The sequence below is a fragment of the Xiphophorus couchianus genome, chromosome 2, assembly GCF_001444195.1.
Source record: "Xiphophorus couchianus chromosome 2, X_couchianus-1.0, whole genome shotgun sequence".
Taxonomy (NCBI): Eukaryota; Metazoa; Chordata; class Actinopteri; order Cyprinodontiformes; family Poeciliidae; genus Xiphophorus; species Xiphophorus couchianus.
Genome location: NC_040229.1, coordinates 27,643,063 through 27,664,749, shown reverse-complemented (window position 1 = coordinate 27,664,749; position 21,687 = coordinate 27,643,063). Strand labels below are relative to the sequence as shown.

The following is a 21,687-nucleotide window of genomic DNA, read 5'->3' as shown; positions in this document are numbered from 1 at the left end:
CTATCTCCGCTGCGTTCTGCATGACAAGCCGGCCGTCTCCGCAGATGTTCCCTCTCCGTCTTCTTGACAGTGGAAAGACGGTTTCATTTTTGCGAAAGGCCCAGGTGTGCCCTCTGCGCCTTCTGTGATTCTACATTCGGAGACGGTTGGGGAAACTATTTGTTTTCTCCAAAACTGCAAGGTGCACAGCTGGCACGTTGTGAGGGGCGAGGACAGCGAGACATTTCCACATAGTCTCCCCCCAAAAATTTGAGACACTGTGAAATGCAAAACCCAAGTAAAATTTTTGTTTATTCCTTTTATTTACTGGCTTAAAACGAGCACATCGCATGACACAATGAGTAGTTTGAAGAAAAAGTCTACCCCTTCTCTCAAAAGTCAACCATGTAGGTTCATTTCTTACACACAAAACGGTGACAACAACAAATGACAAACTATAAATCTGATTCAGAGAGAAATGTGCAGAAAGAGCGTCTGATAGGCAAAAGATAAACACACCGAGCCCACAGAGAGAGTAGTCACACAGCCAGTTTGTGCTGAGTGCGGCCATATTGAGCCGAGGCGAGGGGGGGTAACGATGCCTCAATGGGTGGGGATGGGGTCGATGCCTCGATGTCTGCTGCTGCTCCCTTCAGATGGTGCAGAGCGGCAGCTAATATTGATCTCTTCATCAAGAGTTATTCCCAAAGCCCCCAGCCGTATGCTGACAGGGATGTCGGTGCATCCAGTGTCCCCGACACACCCAGTCCTCAAAGGGATGGGCCGAGCCGAACCGATTTATTTTGTTGTTGTTTTTTTTTCACTTCACATTTACCGTTGACATTCCAGCACGCCGCTTTAAGAAAATCCATGCGGCAATAAGCGTCGGTGACATTTGTAATCGGTAAACGGCCGTAGTGTGGCCTGCGCTGCTTGTTGTGCACCGTAAGCAGTGCAGCTGGTCTGGCAAGCTGGAAGTGATTTATAATCTGAATTCTCGTTAAAACTGAATGCCTTTGTTTGCATGGCTGCTTTTCAGAGGTAAACTGACAAATTGACATCACAGCTTATTTTGCATCGGTGCTTCATTATTTTAACGACTAGAAGCTGCGGTATTGTGTGTTGACAATGTATCCCCATCTTATAGAACACAATCATTGACAAGTTGATCAAAACAAAGAAACTTTTTTTTTTTAAAGTATAAAAATGTAATTATTTTGAATGTATCGACTCCATGTTGAAACATTCACGGTTGCAGTCCACTCACTGTTGTTGTGGACCCTCTTAATGTGTTACTGTAAAGTAGAGGTGGACGGATCAATCCAAAATATTGGTAATACCGACACTAAGCCGGTATTGGATCGATACTGTCGTGCCAAGATTGATACTATAGTTTCAGATTTTGAAATGTTATTGTATTTTTGTACTGTTGTTTCTCAATTCTACCTCAAAAATTTGTTTTGACTAGCTCTTAAATGATAATAATATGCACTTTATTTAGGAAAAAATAACAAAATCATGTTACTATATTATTAAAGTATTTTGTAGATACATAGAGACTTTGTAGGTTTAAGCAAAGTAATTCAAAGGAAAAAAAAACAAAACACAAAATGCCTAATGATCAAAAGTCTGATGACATACCAAGACGTATCAGTATCGGTAAAGGTTATACAGACCCTGTATTTACTTGGTATCGCATTGATTCCAAAATATGCAGTATTGCAGAAATCTACTCTTCAGCACTGTCATCATCTGATGCAGATATGAAGTTTCGTCGTCAGTTTATACAGAAAGAGATGTTGTAATTCTCTGTAAACTGAGCTGGGGAAGCACAGCGATTAGAAATAGAAATGGACTGAGAACACGCCCTTGAGGAATGCCACGTGTGATTTTACGGCTGTGAGTAGGCTATCATTTCTGTTTTGGATGTTTTGTTTTAGTCTTTTGGATATACATGTTGTTGTTTGAAGGAAAGTTAAAGAAGTTACGGATTAACTTCAATAATATAATTACCCCATGTCAGCAGATGTTTGGCATTGACAGAGAATGTTTTCAAAAGTCAAAACTACTGGGAAAAAAAAGCATTTTCTGACCTGAGAACTACAGCCATGGCTGTCAGTACGTCTCAGGTTACTCTTTCCCTTGGAGACAAGTTTCCAGTGTGAGACCCACATATTCTGTCTAAAAGGAAAATGACAGCGCTGACTCCATCTTTTTTTGTTCTCAGTTAGCTACTACACAATCATTCAACATATTTCCCTTAGAAAAGTCTTTTTCTGTCAAGAACATTCTCGTCCATTCTGGTTTTACAGTAGAAGATAAGTTACTTTCTATGTAAAGTAGTGCCTTCATATCTTCAAAGGGTCCTCCGAGTAATAAAAGTGCATTTTATAATTGCTTATATGCAGTAAAAACAATGGAAAAGTCTGTTTGAAACTTACTTACGTTTTGTTCTTTTAATTATTTATGACACATTTGTGTATCTAGAAGCATTTGGCGTTTGGCTCCAGCGGGCTTCGTTGCAGCATGTTCATCTGGTCAGAGGGTGAGCTACGGCTTTGCTTTGTGTCAGAGTTGATCAGCCCCTCTGCCTGCTTTTAGAATAAGTTATTACCAAGCAAACCAAGCCAGGAACATAAAGTTGCACCCCGAACGCCACCTAAAGCTGGAAATAAATCACCGGAGGCCAACATGTCTCTCACAGGAGCCGCAGACAACTAGAACCGAAAGAAAAAAAACATCCTGCCGGTTTATAAGCCTGCGGATTTTAAAGGGCATCTTCTGCACATTTCCACTTATTCTGTCGCTTTCTCTTAAAGCATCCGTCCACCGTTTTTAGGTCTCCCAACACTGAAGGATAGAATATGCTGTCCTTGCGTGCGTGTGTGTGTGTGTGTGTGTGTGTGTGTGTAGCGGGGGTCAGACAGGTATTATTCGGAGCCATCCTCTCCTTCGCCTGGATGCGGTCGACCCTTAGACCCCGTCTTGTGTCTGTCGCGGTGATGAATGAGGTCCTTCTGTTGGTCGACGTGTTTTTGACAGCCAGTTTACAACAATTCTGCCTCATGAAAATGAGAACTGTCCTTTTAATCGGCGTGCCTGCTTGTGTATTGCATTGTGGTTAAAACAAAGCTACAGCAGACGGTCAAAATATGGGAAAAAATTATGTTTGGAATTTACTCCCCTGAAAAGAATACTAAAGGGGCAGGTTTACATGTTTTTCAGGCAAATAGTCCTATTTTATAGTACAATTAAATAACTATATTAACTTCAGTTCTTGTAAAAATTTTGTATATATCAAATATTACTTAAAAGAAGTTTGACATTGTAATTCGGCACCTTGAAATTGGGGCTCTGTCACCTTAAGAAACTTATTTTCTTTGTGAAACACCACCTTCACCTCCACCTATTGTTGACCTTTAACAACGTTCTTACCAGCGTTTCACTGAGAAGTAGCTCCTCTAATGAGCCCAGCAGGTGCTCAGTTCCACCAGGTGTTTGCTAATTTCTTCTGGCTAGTCTGAAGGAGCCGAGAGCGGGAGGGCTGCTTTGTGAGGCAGAAGCTTGGAAACTTCAGCTGCTAGAAGGAGCTGAAGTTTCTCCAATAAGGAGGAGCTTTGTCCTCGAAGGCGGGGCAAGGTCCAACCAGGCGTTTTGCACAGCTGAATGGTTGCCATGGAGATGAAAGGATTTCTCAAACATGCATGAAAGAATCAAAGCAACACTCCAGGTATGTTTTTGATGAGAGAATAACAATATAACAGGATGTGAAGCTCACAATACTGCCCCTTTAAGAGAAATGTTAGAAATGTACATTTCATGTGAGGTCTTGATAATAAATTTTTTTTTCTTTAACGTTTAACCCTTTGGGGATTCTTAAAACTGACTATAAACACTTTACACCTTCGTGTTCCAAAATGGTACATCTTTTCAGACTGTTATAAAAATTTAATATTAAATTTTTTACCCCCAAAGTTTTCACATTAAATCTATTCATCAGCTTCTGACCTATCCAGAAATATTACGTTTTTTATATTTTCTAAATCTTTATGTTTTTACACCATTTTTGTAAAATAAAAAAAAACAACAAGGTGAAAAACTGACAATATGTAATATTTAAAAAAAACCCCTCTAAAGTAGAATATTTTTTATGTGTGTGTTTTAGCCTTGATTAGGTAGAAAATTAATAGTAACTTTGATTTTCACGCATTATTATTTTTTTGGAGTAATAAGAGTTAAAAGATAAAACTGACACTTTTATCCCTGGTGAACCAAAATGGTGATGATCTTGAAAAGACGCTTTTTAAAGATGTACCGTCAAGACGTCCATTTTGGACAGGCTGGAATCCCCAAGTTAAAATAGATTTGATGCATTCTGGTTTGTTTGGCAGTAGAAGTAAAGGTGTGTCATTTCTCCCTCCGTACTCGTTCTTTGGGCCTTCAGACTGTGTGAGGACAGATATTGTGAGGAACTGGTGGTGATGTCATTCTTGGCATGCAGCGGCCCAGACTCTAAGAGACCATGACACTTTGCCAATATTCCCATTCTACCCACCTCTCCTCTTTTTACCAGCTCCCTTTCTGCTTCTCCATGCTTCTCCTCTCTTTCACGGCGGTCAGTCAAGCCCAGTTGGTCTGTGTGTTTTCTCTTGCTGTGGCTCACATTATTTACTGTTCCTTCAAAGCTTAAAATTAAACCAGAGGAATTCATGAAGTCATGGTTTCTTTAACTTGGTGGGAATAATAAATAAAACATGAGTTGTCGGGCCTGACATCACTTTACGTGTTTAGCCCATCAGGAATATGGAACAAACCATAAAAAGCTACTTTTATTTTGAAAAGCATGCATCACAGTTATATTGGAACTAATCACACCTGGTGCAGACCCACATAACAAAGATAAAACTGCAGTAATACAATGAATAATTAAAAAAAAGGCTTTTATTTTGATGATTAACTCATAAACTTTAATCTGAAAGGCTGACAACCATCTTTCATAACTATTTCAGCTTGTTTTTTTAAATATGAACACAGAACATACATATACAGTATATGTATAATATATATGCATAATATATATATGTGTATGTATGTATAATATATAATTATATTGTATATACAGTATATACCTATATATATGCATGTTCTGTTAAAACATGTATATGTAAATACATGTAAATGCTTTTACATGTATTTACATATACAAAAATGTAAAACATTTACAAAAAGCATAATAATAATTTTTTAAAATTTAATTGCATTTTTATTTATCAAATATTAAGGCAGGTTTTAGTATTTGTAGGCTTTATTTTTAAGGGCCAACATAATTTTCTGTCCCTGGTTTAGTTTTATTAATTGTGCAGTACCTCCTTTGACATTTTAGGGCTTTTATTTTGAAGAGCGCATTTACGCTTTAGTTCAGCAAGAGTTTTACTTTAAATTTGCAAACGAATAATCTAAACTACAACATTTTATGGTTTTTATATGTAAACGCCTGTTTAAGATTTATTTTTGAAAGGCAAGCATAAGCATTATCTTCCTTTATTCTGAAGAACTTTTTTCTTTTCTTTTTTTTAAGTAAAGAATTACTGCAAAACAATGACATGATTCTGGTGTAATAACATGGCTGAGCTTTGGTACATGATGAATATAGAGATGTGAGCGTGAAGCTGTGTGTGGATGTCTGGCGTCAGCAGCAACAGACACTGAGGGACAAACATTTAGCAATTAAAGGCCAAAAGGGCCCGAACTCAGAGAAACGTGGGGATGTTCAGTCATTCTGAAACTGGAAAACTTCTGATTTTTTTCCCCATCCTCCTATAAACACAAACTTCCTGAAATAGCACACCACTCATTCGACGGCGGTTCTTGCTCTCCTGTCTTTTCCTCGTCTCCCTCGTTTTCTTTCTGTTCTGGGATTGATAATGAGTCTTTTGTTCAACCAGGTGGAAAATTCTCCACCTATGATAGTAAAAGTTAGTAAAGTGCTTGACAGTGTTTAGGCTGAGACTCCTGTCCGGCCTCATGCTTCGTGATTTAATGTAAAGGAACAGTTATCTAAATCTGCTCACTGTTTTAAAATGTAAATCTTTTTTAAAGGATTTAGAAGTTGAATAGATTTCTGGTGTGTCTTGTATTAATTGTGATTTTTGTGTGCGTCTTCCCATTCTGGTAAGTTACAAAAAACTACCATTATGGCGGCCGAATATATTGTTAAAAAAACTGTATACATCTACATGTAAGTAGAGCAATTTATCGTGACAGCCATCAAATCCTCCGTATAACACATATATGTGATATGTAATATCCATACTGGTGTTGAGGTATCTTTGGAGATGTATCGTCAGTGAAGCACATGTCACTATAGCAACTAGAAGCAAGTTAAAAAATAAAAGTCTTAATGTTTGAACAGAACCCAACAGGAAGTCTACCAAGTGATCATGAGACGAAACACAGTAGCTACGAATAAAAATAGATCGCAGCTGCAGAATAAACTGCAACTCCCCCACTCAGCTCCTTCAGACTAGCCAGCTGCAATTAGCAAACAATGGTGGAACTGAGCATCTGCTGAGCTCATTGTAGGAGCTGCTTCTCAGTGAAACTCTGGTAAAAACGTTGCTAAAGGGTTAATAGAGGAGCCATGTTTTGATGACTTCCTGAAGGCGGAGTTTCAGAAAGAGCAGGAGCTTCTTAAAGAGACGGTGTTTATTTGCAATGGGGGTTAGCTTCCAGAAGCTAGTGCTGTCAGGGCGCTCTAGGAACCCGCCCCATACCCAAGTCACTTTGGGGGGAAAGAATAATAAGCTGAAATCAGAAACACATGTAAACCGGAGTAGAAAGGTGAAAACATTGCACATTTCTCTTACATTTTTGTTTGACTTTTGTGACGTCTTGTTATTTTTACGTCATTTTGAAGAAATCAATTAATCAGACGGTGATCTCCAGGAACCATTACTCAACTGAACTAAGTAACTTGTTGACACTACCGGCGAGCACACCGACTCAGCAGGGTCTCAGTATGCTATTATCTTTTATTTTCCTGGAGAGGACGACAGCTAGCTGTTACTGACATAGCAGAGCTTTAGCTGGCTTAGCAGCTTAGTGTTTTAAATCACAGGACCAGGATTAGCGTCAGGAGCGTCGGCTTCCTGCTGCTGTTGTGAATCAGCCACAGTCCCAAGAATCTGGCCGCTTTTGTTACTTGCGGATGAGATAAATAGACAATAATCAGACGAGAGCCAATCACGGCGGACGGATGTGGTGTTTATGGTTTCAGCTGCAGCAGACCCGGGGATGTGAGACGTGTGAAAGTGATATATGTATATGAGAAACAACTAGAAACATTTATGTAACACTAATTACTTTTCTGTGAGTGCTCCTCATTCTCGTCTTGGATTGTGACTCATTCAGCACTTCTAGATAAAAAAAACAACAAAAAAAACAACCAGCCGGACTTTTAGATTCGACTTGCCGTCCTCTAGGAACGGGCCGCCGAAATGAAAATGGAGACGTTCACGTCTGTATTAGCGCCTTTAATTTTCCGAGCCACTTCACCCCGTTTTATCTCTAAGCGCACACAATATTAGCCATCCTAGCAGAGGAATGAGCTCACATTAGGCAAATGAGTTTAGGAACAGGATAATAAGTTTTTCATGTCAGCCCCAAGTCAACCTCTATTGGTCTGACGGGTGTAAAAGGCCATCAGTTCAACTCCATTGACTCACAGATTGGTTAACTTAACTTCACTTTTATGCGATTTAACCTTAGGGAACATAAACTGCTAAAGCAGGAGGACATCCAGAAGCGCCCTCTGGATATTTGATTTTGTTCTAGGTGAAGATCTCTGTGTCCGTGTTTCACAACGTGACTGTCGATTGGGTAAAAATAGCAGACACTGTTTTTCCATTCATTTCTTGCCTTCCATTTTATACTTGAAAAAATGATTTTATTGCTAGAGGTAATATTTACAAGGTGTCTGTGCCTCCGTAAAGTGTCTTAAATTGATATACAGTACAGACCAAAAGTTTGGACACACTTTCCCGTTGAATTCAATGAGAAGGTGTGTCCAAACTTTTGGTCTGTACTGTATCTAAAATCAAATCCTTAAAATGTAATAAATTCTTTTTTTTTAAGTAACTTGGCCTTAAACGTTAAAAATAGGTCTTAAATTTTGCCGTTGCATGATTAAGCTTGTATATTCTAAGCAGTTTTTTTCTCACTAAACTTTATATTTAATATTTGTTTTTGTTAGATGAGTTAAATTTCAGTTAAACCTGCTACATATTTCAAAGTGTATCAAGTTTCTTATGACATCACGCGTTACTTTCCGACGCCTATTGAGGAAGAATGTATTAAAACTTTGAACAAAACGTTTGGCTCGTCTCTTCCTCAACACAGCCGGGTTCTTCTCGGCGAGCAGCGGCCAGCTGTAAAACGAAACTAAACAAAGCGTGCTGACGTCCCAGATCACAGTTTAATTCATACAAAGCAATGGACAACAAAGCTGCAGAGATACAGAGATATGCATTTCTCATAAAATAACAACACACAAGGAGAGACAAAAACAAACACACAGACAGACAAAGGCGCCCAACGTGGAGAGAAAAAAGATGGCAAAAACTCTCTGTATATTAGCGTTACATGTACTTTATAGTGAGTAGGCGTTTCCTCACTTTAATATATGCAAAGAAGGCGTTCTGTTGTTCAACCAATCAGAGAACCACCTTGGAAAAACGTCAACCTTCCCCTAAGTTTTAATGACCAAACTCAAGAGTCATTTTAGTTGTTAAAGTTATAAGTTAATTTTCACAAAACCTATTTTACTCTTTTGGACTCAGCATCTCCCAAGATTTGAATCTTTGCCTTATCACGAACAATATTTAAAAGGTGTATCCGAAATTAAACATAGATGTTTCCCAGATTCGAAATCTGTGCTCAACTCCAGATGCAGCTCAGAGCCCCTGGGAAACCCCCAACCTTCGACCTCTCGGCAGGGGAAGATATTCTTTATGGCCTGCTAATTTAAAGCCTTTCAAGAGAATAGTGTTTTGTGGCTGCTCTAAGTTACAGCCCTGCCAGGAGAATGTTTATCTCTGCTTAACATTTGTCCAAATAGGAATGTTTATCTCTTAAACGCACATGGCATGAGATTAGCCATATTAAACACTCAACAATATTCATATTTCCTTAACATTCCCCCTTTTGAGGTCTGAAAATAACAGACCTCAATAAAAATCTACTAAGCCGCGCAATACACAACCAAAAACTGAACTCTAAAAGATAACAGAGATAAGAAAAATCAAAAAATAAAAATTAGAACGTGTAGGCTGATTATACAGCAGTCCCCTTTTTTCAAACAAACCCCAAGGGTAAAAAAGACTCATCCTTTCCATAAAACAAAATCATCATAATACAACCAAAACACAGAACAAACAAAAACCCAAAGTATGAAACAAAAATAAAACAGGGACATACATAGAAAAATTAATAAGAAAAGCTCTGCAACTTAAAAGACAACATTCATCACAAAATTACAATGTGTCAAAATGAGAAAGACACAAAAGTACAATCTGTTGCTCGCCTTTTTCTGTTTTTTTTTTTTTTTTTTAATGTCCATCGACAGTCTCTCAAAAAATATGAAGTCTTCGTCAGGAAATGTTCAAAAATATGCGCGCAAAAAACGAAAGTCCTTTTTCAGAGTTCGCAACGAACGAAAACACGCAATAAAAGTTAATGATGATCCTCTTGCAGCCTGATCCTCCTCGGTTGGAAACCTCAGGTTTCCCACCTGAGAGGCTGTTGCTCACTGAAAATCGGATTATTATGCCAATATAACAATGAGTTTCAAAAAGAAGGTGAAATCTCTTCCTGAGAAAACAAGATCCTGCCACGTGACCCGTCACCGGTTTGTAAAACAGACATTTCGTGTCAACATAAGTTTCATTAGCATCAGAAACACACTTACAACACTCTGTAATATCATCATAATCAAACAATGGCCTCACTGAAAAACAATTTTGTGCTTTGTCATTTTCCATCAGGAGAATTACTTCTTACTCTTTTTATCAAATAACGCAGACTTTGAAGGAGATCACATCCAAACGGCACCAGAACAGCTGCAAACTGAAATGAGAAAGCAGATGTAAGAGTCTCCAAAAGCATCATTCATTTGTGTATTCAACACAAATATCTTCAATTCACTCGTGTCCGAGTGAATCCTCCCCGCTCGTGACTCTGTGGCTGCTATCTTTGAAAAAATGTGAAACCGCTTCTCCAAGCAGCTGCACACCCCCTCTTAAGACAACAGCATTTGCCGTAAATTCCTGAGTCAGACTTGGAGCTCGGAACTTCAGTCCAGTCTATATGTAGAAACCGTGAGCAGATCTCATACCTGTCTCGTTCTGCACATTCGACGTAGGATGTGATCCATTCAACCTACGTTTCAATTATTTCATATCATACCTCCATCCGGTGGAAAACGCCAAAACCTTGTAATCACTTGCTTCAAAGGACATGTGTCCAAAGTAATGTTTCGCCAGAATGTTAAACAAATGCAGATCTTTTCTTAAACCAATCTTGTAAAAATAGGATTAAACAAACGAAATAAAACAATAACAAAAGCTTAAAATCGTAGTCGTAAAGCTTACATTCACCATCAAAAAATGAATATCAATATGAATTAAACAGTCCAGTATCAATTACTTTTATAGAAGACTAGATCGTACTGGTTGTTTTTGTCTAAAACATTCAACATACGTTCCTTAAACAAAATTCAAAAGTGACAAACCTGGAGAAATTATAATGTCAATGTATCAGTGAACAAATCCAGACATTTTCAAAATATACCAATTTTACCTAGGTGTTTTTACTTCTTGTCGAATTTAAAGTTTTATTCAAAATCGTTTTAAATGGATATAAATCAAAACAAAAATCAAATTTTAGAAAAATCATTATAATCCCACCTGTGTACTTGTACTGATTAGTGATAACTTTAATCAAGAACAGATTCTTCAAAACATTTCTTAAAACGTTTTACTCCATTAAATTAATGCTCTGAAAATGGCCAGCGCAATAATATTTTTAATTTCTATAATTATTTTTCCCAAGTTAATTAACCAAAATATGCTTCATTATCACTATAAATTTTTCTATTGGTTTCAAAATACTTTAGCCCATTGTCAGAACATTTTTCAATGGAGAACGACTCAAATCCATTTAAAATAAGCACATATATCACCAGACCATATTTTCCTTTCACTTTTATGTATAGCACAGATCAGACATGTTCTTCAAAAGTTTTGTTTAAGTAATATAAATTTCAGTAATCTCTAATTAAGTAAAATAAACCCATAAAAATAAAAACATAACATATTCTCCCCCTTTTGATGATGCATTAACTATTAAATGCAACATCATTTCCAGTACCTGAAATAAAAATGTTGATGAAACAGGGTTAACATTTTAGCTGAGAACCCCACCGATATGCAATGCTGCCTTTTTCTAAAAAGTAAAGTTTGCAAAACAAACAGAATACGTCATTGAAGCATGTGTTAAACCGTCAAGAATACGATGTTCCCAAAATACTTCACATTACAGTTTTAAAGCTCATTATTTCATCGTACTCTTATGACTTACAAATAATTCAGTATAAAACGTCTCAAGAAGTTTACTAATTAAGACACTGTGCTGGTCTGGCCTACACCAGCCAGAGAGACGTTGAAGAAAATTCAAAACACAGTTAACAAAGAAAAATCCAAAAAATAAGAAATTGGGCCCAAACTGAGATCAACATAATCAAAACACAATTCAGGCAGTAATAGAACGACACAAGGCACAAACGGACTTACCAAGACACGAGGGAAACCTAGATAATGGCTGATCAGACCATTAACACACACCAAAGGGTAAGTAAACACACAAACTTAACAAATACAGGTCAGTATATCACTAAATTTACAAATGAAAGAAATTAAACTAAAGACCAAAGTTCCCTGTCCCCTGGTGAACGGGTCCAGGGGAAACTAGTAACTCCAAAGAAAAAAATTAATTTGTAATACTTAACAAAATAGACAGAGAACTGACTCGAATAGCTAAATAAAAAGTCAGACTAAGGAAAACAAATTTAAAAAACAAAAATCTAAACTATTCCCCAAACAATATATAAAATAATATGAAAAGAAAACAGAAAATCATTACCAAGAGTATCTGTGTGTGACAGACTCAGTGTTTTGATGCTAAAACTCAAATTCAACCTTTTCCACATTAGTCCTTGCTCACAATTTATGTGCTTTGTCAAACTATTTACTTAAAAGAGAAAATGTTCCACTAAAGCTAGGAAACCAAACAGCATCAAAATCCGGCGTCATGTGATGATAGTGACTCTCTACAACTTTCCATAATCTACAATGTCAAACAAAACCCCAGAATTTAAACAGCCAACCTCCATGCACCTAAAAAATGAAATCCTTTGTACTTTTATATTGCACAATTTATATTTTAAAACCGCTACACTAGTCCGAGCAATCTCTATTGTCAGACCATAAAACAAAGACTTAAGCCCACCATAAAACCCCCTTTCACTTCTCGGAGGGGCCGACTGCATGGCAGGAAAGAGAGCCAATTTGTATTTCAGGAGGAACTCCCAATTCTGTTGCTACTTTTGTTTGCACTGAAATCATCAGACATGTTCTGGTTTCATCTAAGTTTAATTTGAACTTAAAACCTGTTTGGGGTACCTTCCGGCGTTCCACCACTAAAATTGTAACTTATATACTGATATTTTGTCAGGAGGTACTTTAAACGACGGGAGAGACAATGTTTTGCCTTACAGTTGCTTGTACTTGTCTGCTGAGCTGCTGTGAGCAGAGGTTACTTCGCACTTGAAATTAGTGGTATGCAAAGAGGCTTCACATGTTAATTAGTTGAATCTAGTGGGGGTAGAAGTTACAGCACAGCTCTGAAGCTCCCCTGGTGGGCTGCTGTGAGTGGGAGTTGTAACTCCTCCCTGGGCTTAGACATACTTGTCGCTTTTTCCTGTTTTGTTCTATTTATGTATTTTTCTTTATTTTCTTATTTTATTTGCAGCCCTCTCGTCTTTCTGTAGGCACTATTTAATCATCTCTCATTACAGTTTAATATTGATTCTCTACAATAGGTCCATATGATCTTTTTTCATTAACCAATAAGTTATTCCAAACGGAATGTTATCCTTTAACAACAAATCTTGTAAATCTTAGCAAACATTTCCATATTTAATCAATTTCTATTTAACAAGAGAGGTACTTCTGATTTATTCTGTGTTAAATCCTCAATAAGTCCTGTAGATTTAATGATATTTATCTATCTTAAAGGTTTGGTCAGTATAAAAGATGATTGTGAAAATATCTAGAATCAGCTGAATGCTACAGTTTGTTGTTATCTGATCAATTCCTCTTACAGTTAGAGCCTGTTTCCCTAAAGATCTTTCCTGTTTCTCCTTTATCCTCAACTCATTCAAAAGGTCCTATTGTAACTCACTGTATTTTATTCAATGTCCCTACTACCGTCACAGCCTGAGAAGGAATGATTAACATTTTTATCCACTATGTTAGTTCTCAAGTCTATAGAAATTTTTATTAAATTTATTTTATTGCTCTACCTAATCATTTATGTATTTATCTATTAATTTGCCAATACATCATTTCCACAATCCTGGCTTATTCTTTCTTTCTTCCTTTATTTATTTAACCTTAGAACCCATAATTTATTTTCAATTTGTTCAGATGTTTTATTGTATCAGGATTCTATCTTTCAATAACCTTCCAATCTTTACACTGCAGGTCACACTAACTGCTGTTATTGCCTAATTTTAATAATTTAGTCCAGTTTAACACATAGGGTGTTCTAAAAACTGGAAATTGTTACACCACGAGACAGCACTAAAAAAATATACTCTGTAGAGTAATTTCTACTTCAACTTGGTGTCCCAAGTGAGAAATTCTTGCCTATGGCATCTGCTGACAGAGGTGCTGTTTACATTCCCGTTGTATTTAAATGACATAAAATACCAAGTGGTATCCTATCTCCAATCATACAATCTTTCACACCAACATGAATTACACCACAAACGAAGACATACAACACAAACACAACACATCTGGCCAGTTTTATAGTCAGTCCAAGTGTCAGTCCGTCCCCATTATTTTATCAAATTGCAGTCTAATTTTAAATTGTAGTGAAGCTTCAGGAATTTGCCAATGTTTTGTCAACATGTTTCAAGATTTAATTTAATTAATTTCAACTCTAGTTGTCAGGAACCTGTATTAAATATCGTGCACGTTCACAAAGAGACATGTCAAAATTGTTCAGCAATCAGTCATTTCCCGCTATCTGGTACCAGTATTACACTCAACCCTTAATTTAAAACCAAAACACCACGTGTTTTTCTGTACTTCACTTTTCAAAACACCACGCAGCAAAATCAATGCGAATTCACACAAACAGCGCTATTCACACCACTTAACACTCCGCTTAAACACACAGCCAGCCCGAACTCGCACCCGCACACACACGGCCACACAGATACACACGCAGACACACGCAGAGCCTCGTGGCGGCAAGAAGCACAGATCGCCACACAGAGAAACACATAGACACACAACACAGTTTTTGAGAAAAACAGGGGGGGGATAAAATAGAAAATATAAACCCGGCGCCGGTTACAAAAATATAAGATGCATCTTTTTACCCGGGTGCACTCTCAGTCCTTAATCTACCACAGAAGGGTGATACAACCCGCTTTTAGTCCTTAATCTACCACAGAAGGGTGATACAACCCGCTTTTAGTCCTTAATCTACCACAGAAGGGTGATACAACCCGCTTTTAGTCCTTAATCTACCACAGAAGGGTGATACAACCCGCTTTGAGTCCTTAATCTACCACAGAAGGGTGATACAACCTGCTTTTAGTCCTTAATCTACCACAGAAGGGTGATACAACCCGCTTTTAGTCCTTAATTCTACCACAGAAGGGTGATACAACCCGCTTTTAGTCCTTAATCTACCACAGAAGGGTGATACAACCCGCTTTTAGTCCTTAATCTACCACAGAAGGGTGATACAACCCGCTTTTAGTCCTTAATCTACCACAGAAGGGTGATACAACCCGCTTTGAGTCCTTAATCTACCACAGAAGGGTGATACAACCTGCTTTTAGTCCTTAATCTACCACAGAAGGGTGATACAACCTGCTTTTAGTCCTTAATTCTACCACCGAAGGGTGATACAACCCAGACACAAACTTTCCCAATTTTTTCGAAGGGACAGAAATAAGCCTTCAGGAAAAATTCACTTAAAACCTAGCCTTATAACAGCGGTAACGTTAATCCGACTGCTTGGACCTGCCACGGTCCTCTGTTCCCGTGTCTATTCAAATCTATTAACAACAAAGTCTTTTAGAAGTACCTTCATACATCCGCAGTTTTCCATCCCTGTAGTCACACACCAAAACAGTCAGCACCGATCGCCCACGTGTCGTAGACACGGAAACAAATCAAAGAGTCTTACCCGACTGTAGCGTCTGAGCCGAACCGGGCCAGCGCGTGACAGAGCCGCCCGCTCAGAATCCGCAACCGGACGAGCCCCCAAATTATTGAGGAAGAATGTATTAAAACTTTGAACAAAACGTTTGGCTCGTCTCTTCCTCAACACAGCCGGGTTCTTCTCGGCGAGCGGCGGCCAGCTGTAAAACGAAACTAAACAAAGCGTGCTGACGTCCCAGATCACAGAGTTTAATTCATACAAAGCAATGAACAACAAAGCTGCAGAGATACAGAGATATGCATTTCTCATAAAATAACAACACACAAGGAGAGACAAAAACAAACACGAAACACACAGACAGACAAAGGCGCCCAACGTGGAGAGAAAAAAGATGGCAAAAACTCTCTGTACTTTACACACTCACATGTACTTTATAGTGAGTAGGCGTTTCCTCACTTTAATATATGCAAAGAAGGCGTTCTGTTGTTCAACCAATCAGAGAACCACCTTGGAAAAACGTCAACCTTCCCCTAAGTTTTAATGACCAAACTCAAGAGTCATTTTAGTTGTTAAAGTTATAAGTTAATTTTCACAAAACCTATTTTACTCTTTTGGACTCAGCATCTCCCAAGATTTGAATCTTTGCCTTATCACGAACAATATTTAAAAGGTATATCCGAAATTAAACATAGATGTTTCCCAGATTCGAAATCTGTGCTCAACTCCAGATGCAGCTCAGAGCCCCTGGGAAACCCCCAACCTTCGACCTCTCGGCAGGGGAAGATATTATTTATGGCCTGCTAATTTAAAGCCTTTCAAGAGAATAGTGTTTTGTGGCTGCTCTAAGTTACAGCCCTGCCAGGAGAATGTTTATCTCTGCTTAACATTTGTCCAAATAGGAATGTTTATCTCTTAAACGCACATGGCATGAGATTAGCCATATTAAACACTCAACAATATTCATATTTCCTTAACACGCCCCAAACGCGAGGCTTCCTCTTGCAACCGGAAAGTCGCTGTATTCAAAAAATGCATTTACTGCCAGGCAGCTGAGATCATTTGAATAAATCTTTTGCTCCTGACCTCTGCGAAACACATTTATCAGCAAACTGAACGAGTCATTATTTTAGCTGCAACAAATAACCTTTCCAATATTCCTGATTGTGCAACTCCAACGCTAACATTAAAGCAGCCGCACAGGTTTTGACCTCGTGCTGACATTGGTGTCACTTTAGCAAAATGAGATGCATCGTTAACCTCTGTTGTTTCACATTTAAAAACAACCTTCTTTTTGTTATTAAGCTTTTGCATTTTAATCTGGAATTTGCTAGATCATCCGGTTTTTTTGTCTCAGTCAGTCAAACCTCGATGAACATATCAACTCTGCCCTACATGGTGGGACTCTGGTGACTCTAGATTTAGCATCTGGATGAATTTCTTTAACCTGAGGTCTTAAAATTCCTTGAACCGCGCGCCCCGCTGCTCTCGTTTTGGAGCGCGTTATCTGGAGCAGCGCAACGGCCGGCCCTCCTTCAGCCAGCGTTCCCTTTCAGCTTTGGGTTTTCTTTTTTTTTTTTAAAACCAAGCGTTCTCGTTTTGGGAGTTCAGACGTGGGTATTTATATCAAACGGGTCAGCTGAGGAAGAACCAAAATGAGCACAAACACCCAGCTCCGTCTGACGAACGACCTTCTTCCTCTGGGCCTGGCCGCGATGCGAGCGGGGCTGAGCGCGACGCCAGGAAGACAGCGAAGAGTTCAGCTCACAGCCGCTGACAGAAGCGGGGCAGATCGCATCCAGAATCATGCGCACCACCAAAGTTGTTATAATAAGACAGACAAAGCTTTCCAGAAGCGGTTTATTTTTTCACGTCAACATGTTCTCCTCGATTCAACATCAATATAGTGTAGGACCGATTACTTTCATTATTTTTTTTGGATAAGCCAGTTACTAATTGGATAGCAAAAGGAGCATTATAAGAATTTATTTTACAGAATTTGAACCGGTTGAAGCTAAAAATGTCACCTGAGGAGATCTGGGTAAAATATATCTACAGATGAAGACGTTTTCTTTCATCTTAAATGCAAAATGTGTACATGTTTGTACAGTTTTGGCTTAATTACTGCTACGAATATGTTGTTCTTTAAGCAAATAGCCTTTTTTTTTTAGAGTGAATCATCCAGTTAGCGATTAATCGCAGTAGATGCGATTAATCTTCAACTGATTCAGTAAGAATGAATCATTTCAGCCCTTGTTACCATCACAACCCTGTTATTCAGAAGTTAGTTCAGAAAGCCGAAGCTTCGATGTTGAAGGTACTTCTTGTAATTTGGTGATGATTCTGACGTTGAGCTCTGGGTTTGAAGGTTGCGTGATCTAAACCTGGAGAGAAATTGTTGTGGTGTCTACTTCTGCGAAGATTTGCACCAGTTTTAAATATTTTCCAACTGTAAATTATTCATTTACTGGCAGAGTGACGGGCGGAAAATAAGTTGGAATAACAGTCTTATGATGCTTTTCTTTTGATTGATGGACGGCAACAATTGCATTGCTGAAGTCTTTGTACTTTGGGATTGTGTTAACACGCAAAGTACTAAAACTCCAATTTTATGAAAAAGAATTGAAAAGTCCTTAATTAATCCTACAGTGAGGAAATTCACTTGTTACAGCACAGTAACTAAATATACCCCATTGAATATAATAAAGTATATATAAAAGACATATTAATAAAGCCTCTACCAATAAATTAAACTGTTAAATCGCAGGATTTTAGATTATATAATAAATAAATACAGAATTAGACATGGTCTGCACCTGCTGATGGTCAATTAATTACATTTTCAGCAGTAGAGTTGTATCAAAAAAACTCAGTAATTATCTAAAAAAGACTATTTCATAAAGAAAAAAAGTTTTTAAAAATGACTTAAAAATATTGAACCGTTATTATTTAACTTAACTTAAAAATAACTTTTTAAAATATAATTTCAATTCAAAACGCAGCTGTTTGCCGCTCTGTCAGCCGGGTTACTAAGAAATCAACATTACCAGACCTTTTTGATCTCCTCTGTCGCTATTCAGCTGCACAGAAAGTGTGTTGGCGCATTCATTTTAAGTGGAAGTGAATATGAACCTGATCTGAGAGCAGTCAGTCCCCTCCGGTGGCCACGGCTGGTGGAAACAGCAGCGTTTCAGACAGAGCGCCATTGTTGCTGTCGTGTCCTCTTGTACCAGTCAGCCCAGCAGGCAGCCATCAGCAGGAGCTAATGCGGTCTCTTCTCCCTCAGTTCACCTGAGAAAGCACATCAGGGAGTCAGAGGGCCATTCTGTCGCTGGGGTAAAATGAATTGATCCTCACATAGCCGGGGGGCGCGTAAAGATGAAATTTTTCTTTCGGTTTTCTAGTCTTTGTTGTCTAAATCAGTGTTTTTCAAAGTGGGAGCCAGCAGGGGGCGATATCAGGGGCTCAGAATGTTGGAGAGAAGAAGAGAAAGAAAAATGCACCAATAAAAATACTGACTAGTAGTATTTTTTTTAATCATACATTTTTTTATTATATCTTTTAGTCATAAAATACTCTGTTTTCCAATCAATATTATAAAATATAAGTTATTTATTTATCAAGCTGCTCTGTTCGTCAAGCTAGCATGACGAGCACAGCTAGCAAGTGTTTCTGACATTTTCTGACAGTTTCTGACAAGAGAAAGTCAGAAGGAGCCGTCCAGCAGCCCTGCTGTGGAGGAGTCTGCTGAAGGAAACCTAAGAACTCACGGGAAAGTATGATGCAGCATTATGTTTAAACATTTTTTTTATAATTATTGAATAGTAAAAAAAAGTAAGAAAAGACACATTCTTGTTTTGTTTTTTTTGCTAAGGGGGTCCCAGGCCTGAGTCTAATGCTGTTTGAGAAGCCCTGCTTTAAAAGCATACATACTGTGAAACCAGACACATCTGTGGCCCTATTTCTGCTGAAGTATCAGTATCTGCAGGTCCAGCTTCTTCTGTTCACTCTTTGACCATCACTGTGATTAGATCAGCTCTCATTAACCACGCTATGCACAAGCCAGCAGATTAAAAATCTTTTTTTTTGTCAGACATGATGGTTTTAAGGTGTATTTAATTGGGATTTTGTATGACAGACAAACGCAAAGTGATAATCATCTGCTAATCTGCAACTTATTGAGACACTCATAAGTCACAGACGGTAAACGATTGAGTGCGAAATCATTTCTTTCATGGATGAAATTACTTCTGAAAAGGTTCAGTGAGCCCCAAACTGCTGATTGTCCTCATTTTTTCAAAAGACTGACTTTTTATTTTCTCAGGCTGTCATCATTAGATATAGCTCTTTGGAAATGCCTGATCTGATGAAATAATATACAACATGCTTTCAACATCGGTGCTGAGAATAGACATTTCAGACAAACTCTAGAGCTGCCAACTCAAGGAAAGTGCTGAATGTCGTCAATGAACTCTTCTTAATATTAGACCTCCTTAATATCTAGATTGTGCTGAAACTTAGGAGAGTTAAAAAGGTTACTTCAACTCAACTCTTTTAGCCCTAAAGGGATGAAGTTTTTAAAATAGCAGTAGCTATATAGAGAGGTACAGAAAAAAAATTATTCTATAGAGAATCGCAATTGCTAGTCCTGGGAATTCCAAATCGATCCAAAATGCTGAAAAATCCATTTTAAAATACGTTTAAATTGTACAACTTTGCTGGTCGCATACTGGATATCACATTAACATCCACTTGGTCACCATAGAAGGACGCCTTGCCCACTGTATGCATTTTGAAAAATGCTTTCATACTTTATTTAACCATCCTGCGGTCTTAAGAGACAGGTCCATTGGACACTGCCAGCTTTTTACCCGGTGCGCGGTTCACTGAACCGCACTTTTACAAGGTTTTTTTGTGTGTGTTGTTTCGGAAACTGACGGTCTGACGGGACACTCTCCACCGCTTCACCCGCTGTCCTACTGTGAGATTTGCTGTGCTTCTCCCTAGCATCACGCTAAGACCGCAAGAGGGTTAAGAAAAAGCCACGCAGCCAGATTAGCTTAAGGCTGGTAATTTAAGTTACAGAATTTGGTGCACAAACCTATTTTTGCTCAAACTGATTGAATTTGGTACAGTATGTGGAACAGTATGGAATTGTTTTAAATAACTGTTCTATTTGTTTCCACTGTTTTCTCCTCTCGTCAGTGACATAAGACGGTTTGAACAGAAAAATTGGTTTCTGAATTGGAAATCATTTCTGATTCGAATCGCTACACACTGAAAGATTTGCATCTCTAATTATATGCAGTTTAACTGGATGCAAAGTGTGTAAACGTCTTTCTGGTGTGGAGTAACCAACCAGTGACCTCTTTCCTGCTTCTTTTCTAGCACTGAGGCACAAGTGGGTTGATTGCCTCTTTATAGGGATTGCCCCACATAAGGTGGAAATGCCAGTATAGTAAATCTTCCTCACACTCATGGCTGGCTGTGCTCCAGCAGGAAGTCTACACCCCACACAGGCTAAGGTCTGACAACCTGCCAGGGAGATTGTTCGCCATCAGGCCTGTGCTGCTTCCGGTCTGTCACCCTGAAACAATGACGCCATGTTTTGCTTCTCATCTTACAGGAGAGCGGACTCTGCACCATAAAAGTGATGTCCTAGAGATCGTGGTGCTTGTGAACCCGTCAGACGACACCGTTGTATCAGAGGTGAGATGGACTCTTCCTGACGACGAAGACGTTTTAGAACAAAACCAAGCACTCCTAATTTTCTTGACGCTTCTGCTGGATCTCATTAATCCTGACACAATTATCGTGCCACTACTTCTTTAACTGTCCTCACTGTCGCTTTCTCTCCATTTCTTTCTCTTCGCCCCAGATCAAGTCTCTCGTGACAGATTCTGCAGGACACAAGCTGCTGGTCTTGAGCGGCCAGAGCTCGGATCACGGTGGCCTTCTTCTCCAGACCGGAGTTTTCACCCATCAGACCTTTTCACAGATCTTTGCTGATCCTTCAGTGAGTCTCTGTCGCAGCGTTTGCACCATTTTTATGACTGCAACCTTAACCGTCAACGTGTTTTTGGGAGATTTTATGCAATAGGCCAACTCAAAGTTGTACAACTTTTAGAAATTCAAGTAATAGCAAGTCCATGGTAACAGGGCTGAACGGATTAATCGTGCCGAAACAATTAT

At 38.6% G+C, this 21,687-nt stretch overlaps 1 protein-coding gene and 1 long non-coding RNA gene across 3 annotated transcripts in view; one reads left to right on the top strand and one right to left on the bottom strand.

Annotated features, from left to right (window-relative positions):
- LOC114150836 (uncharacterized) overlaps positions 1 to 21,111 on the bottom strand; it is a 47,048-nt gene extending 25,937 nt beyond the window's left edge. The window contains exon 1 of the long non-coding RNA XR_003596842.1: positions 18,628 to 21,111. This is a non-coding gene — a long non-coding RNA (uncharacterized LOC114150836). The remainder of the gene's footprint in view (positions 1 to 18,627) is intronic.
- map1ab (microtubule-associated protein 1Ab) overlaps positions 1 to 21,687 on the top strand; it is a 95,473-nt gene that overhangs the window by 42,957 nt on the left and 30,829 nt on the right. For both annotated transcript variants that reach the window (XR_003596759.1, XM_028026903.1), the window contains exons 3-4: positions 21,122 to 21,204; positions 21,374 to 21,511. Coding sequence is in view for 1 of the 2 variants with exons in the window: in XM_028026903.1 (XP_027882704.1) it covers positions 21,122 to 21,204; positions 21,374 to 21,511 (221 nt within the window). In the remaining variant the exon portion in view is untranslated. The remainder of the gene's footprint in view (positions 1 to 21,121; positions 21,205 to 21,373; positions 21,512 to 21,687) is intronic.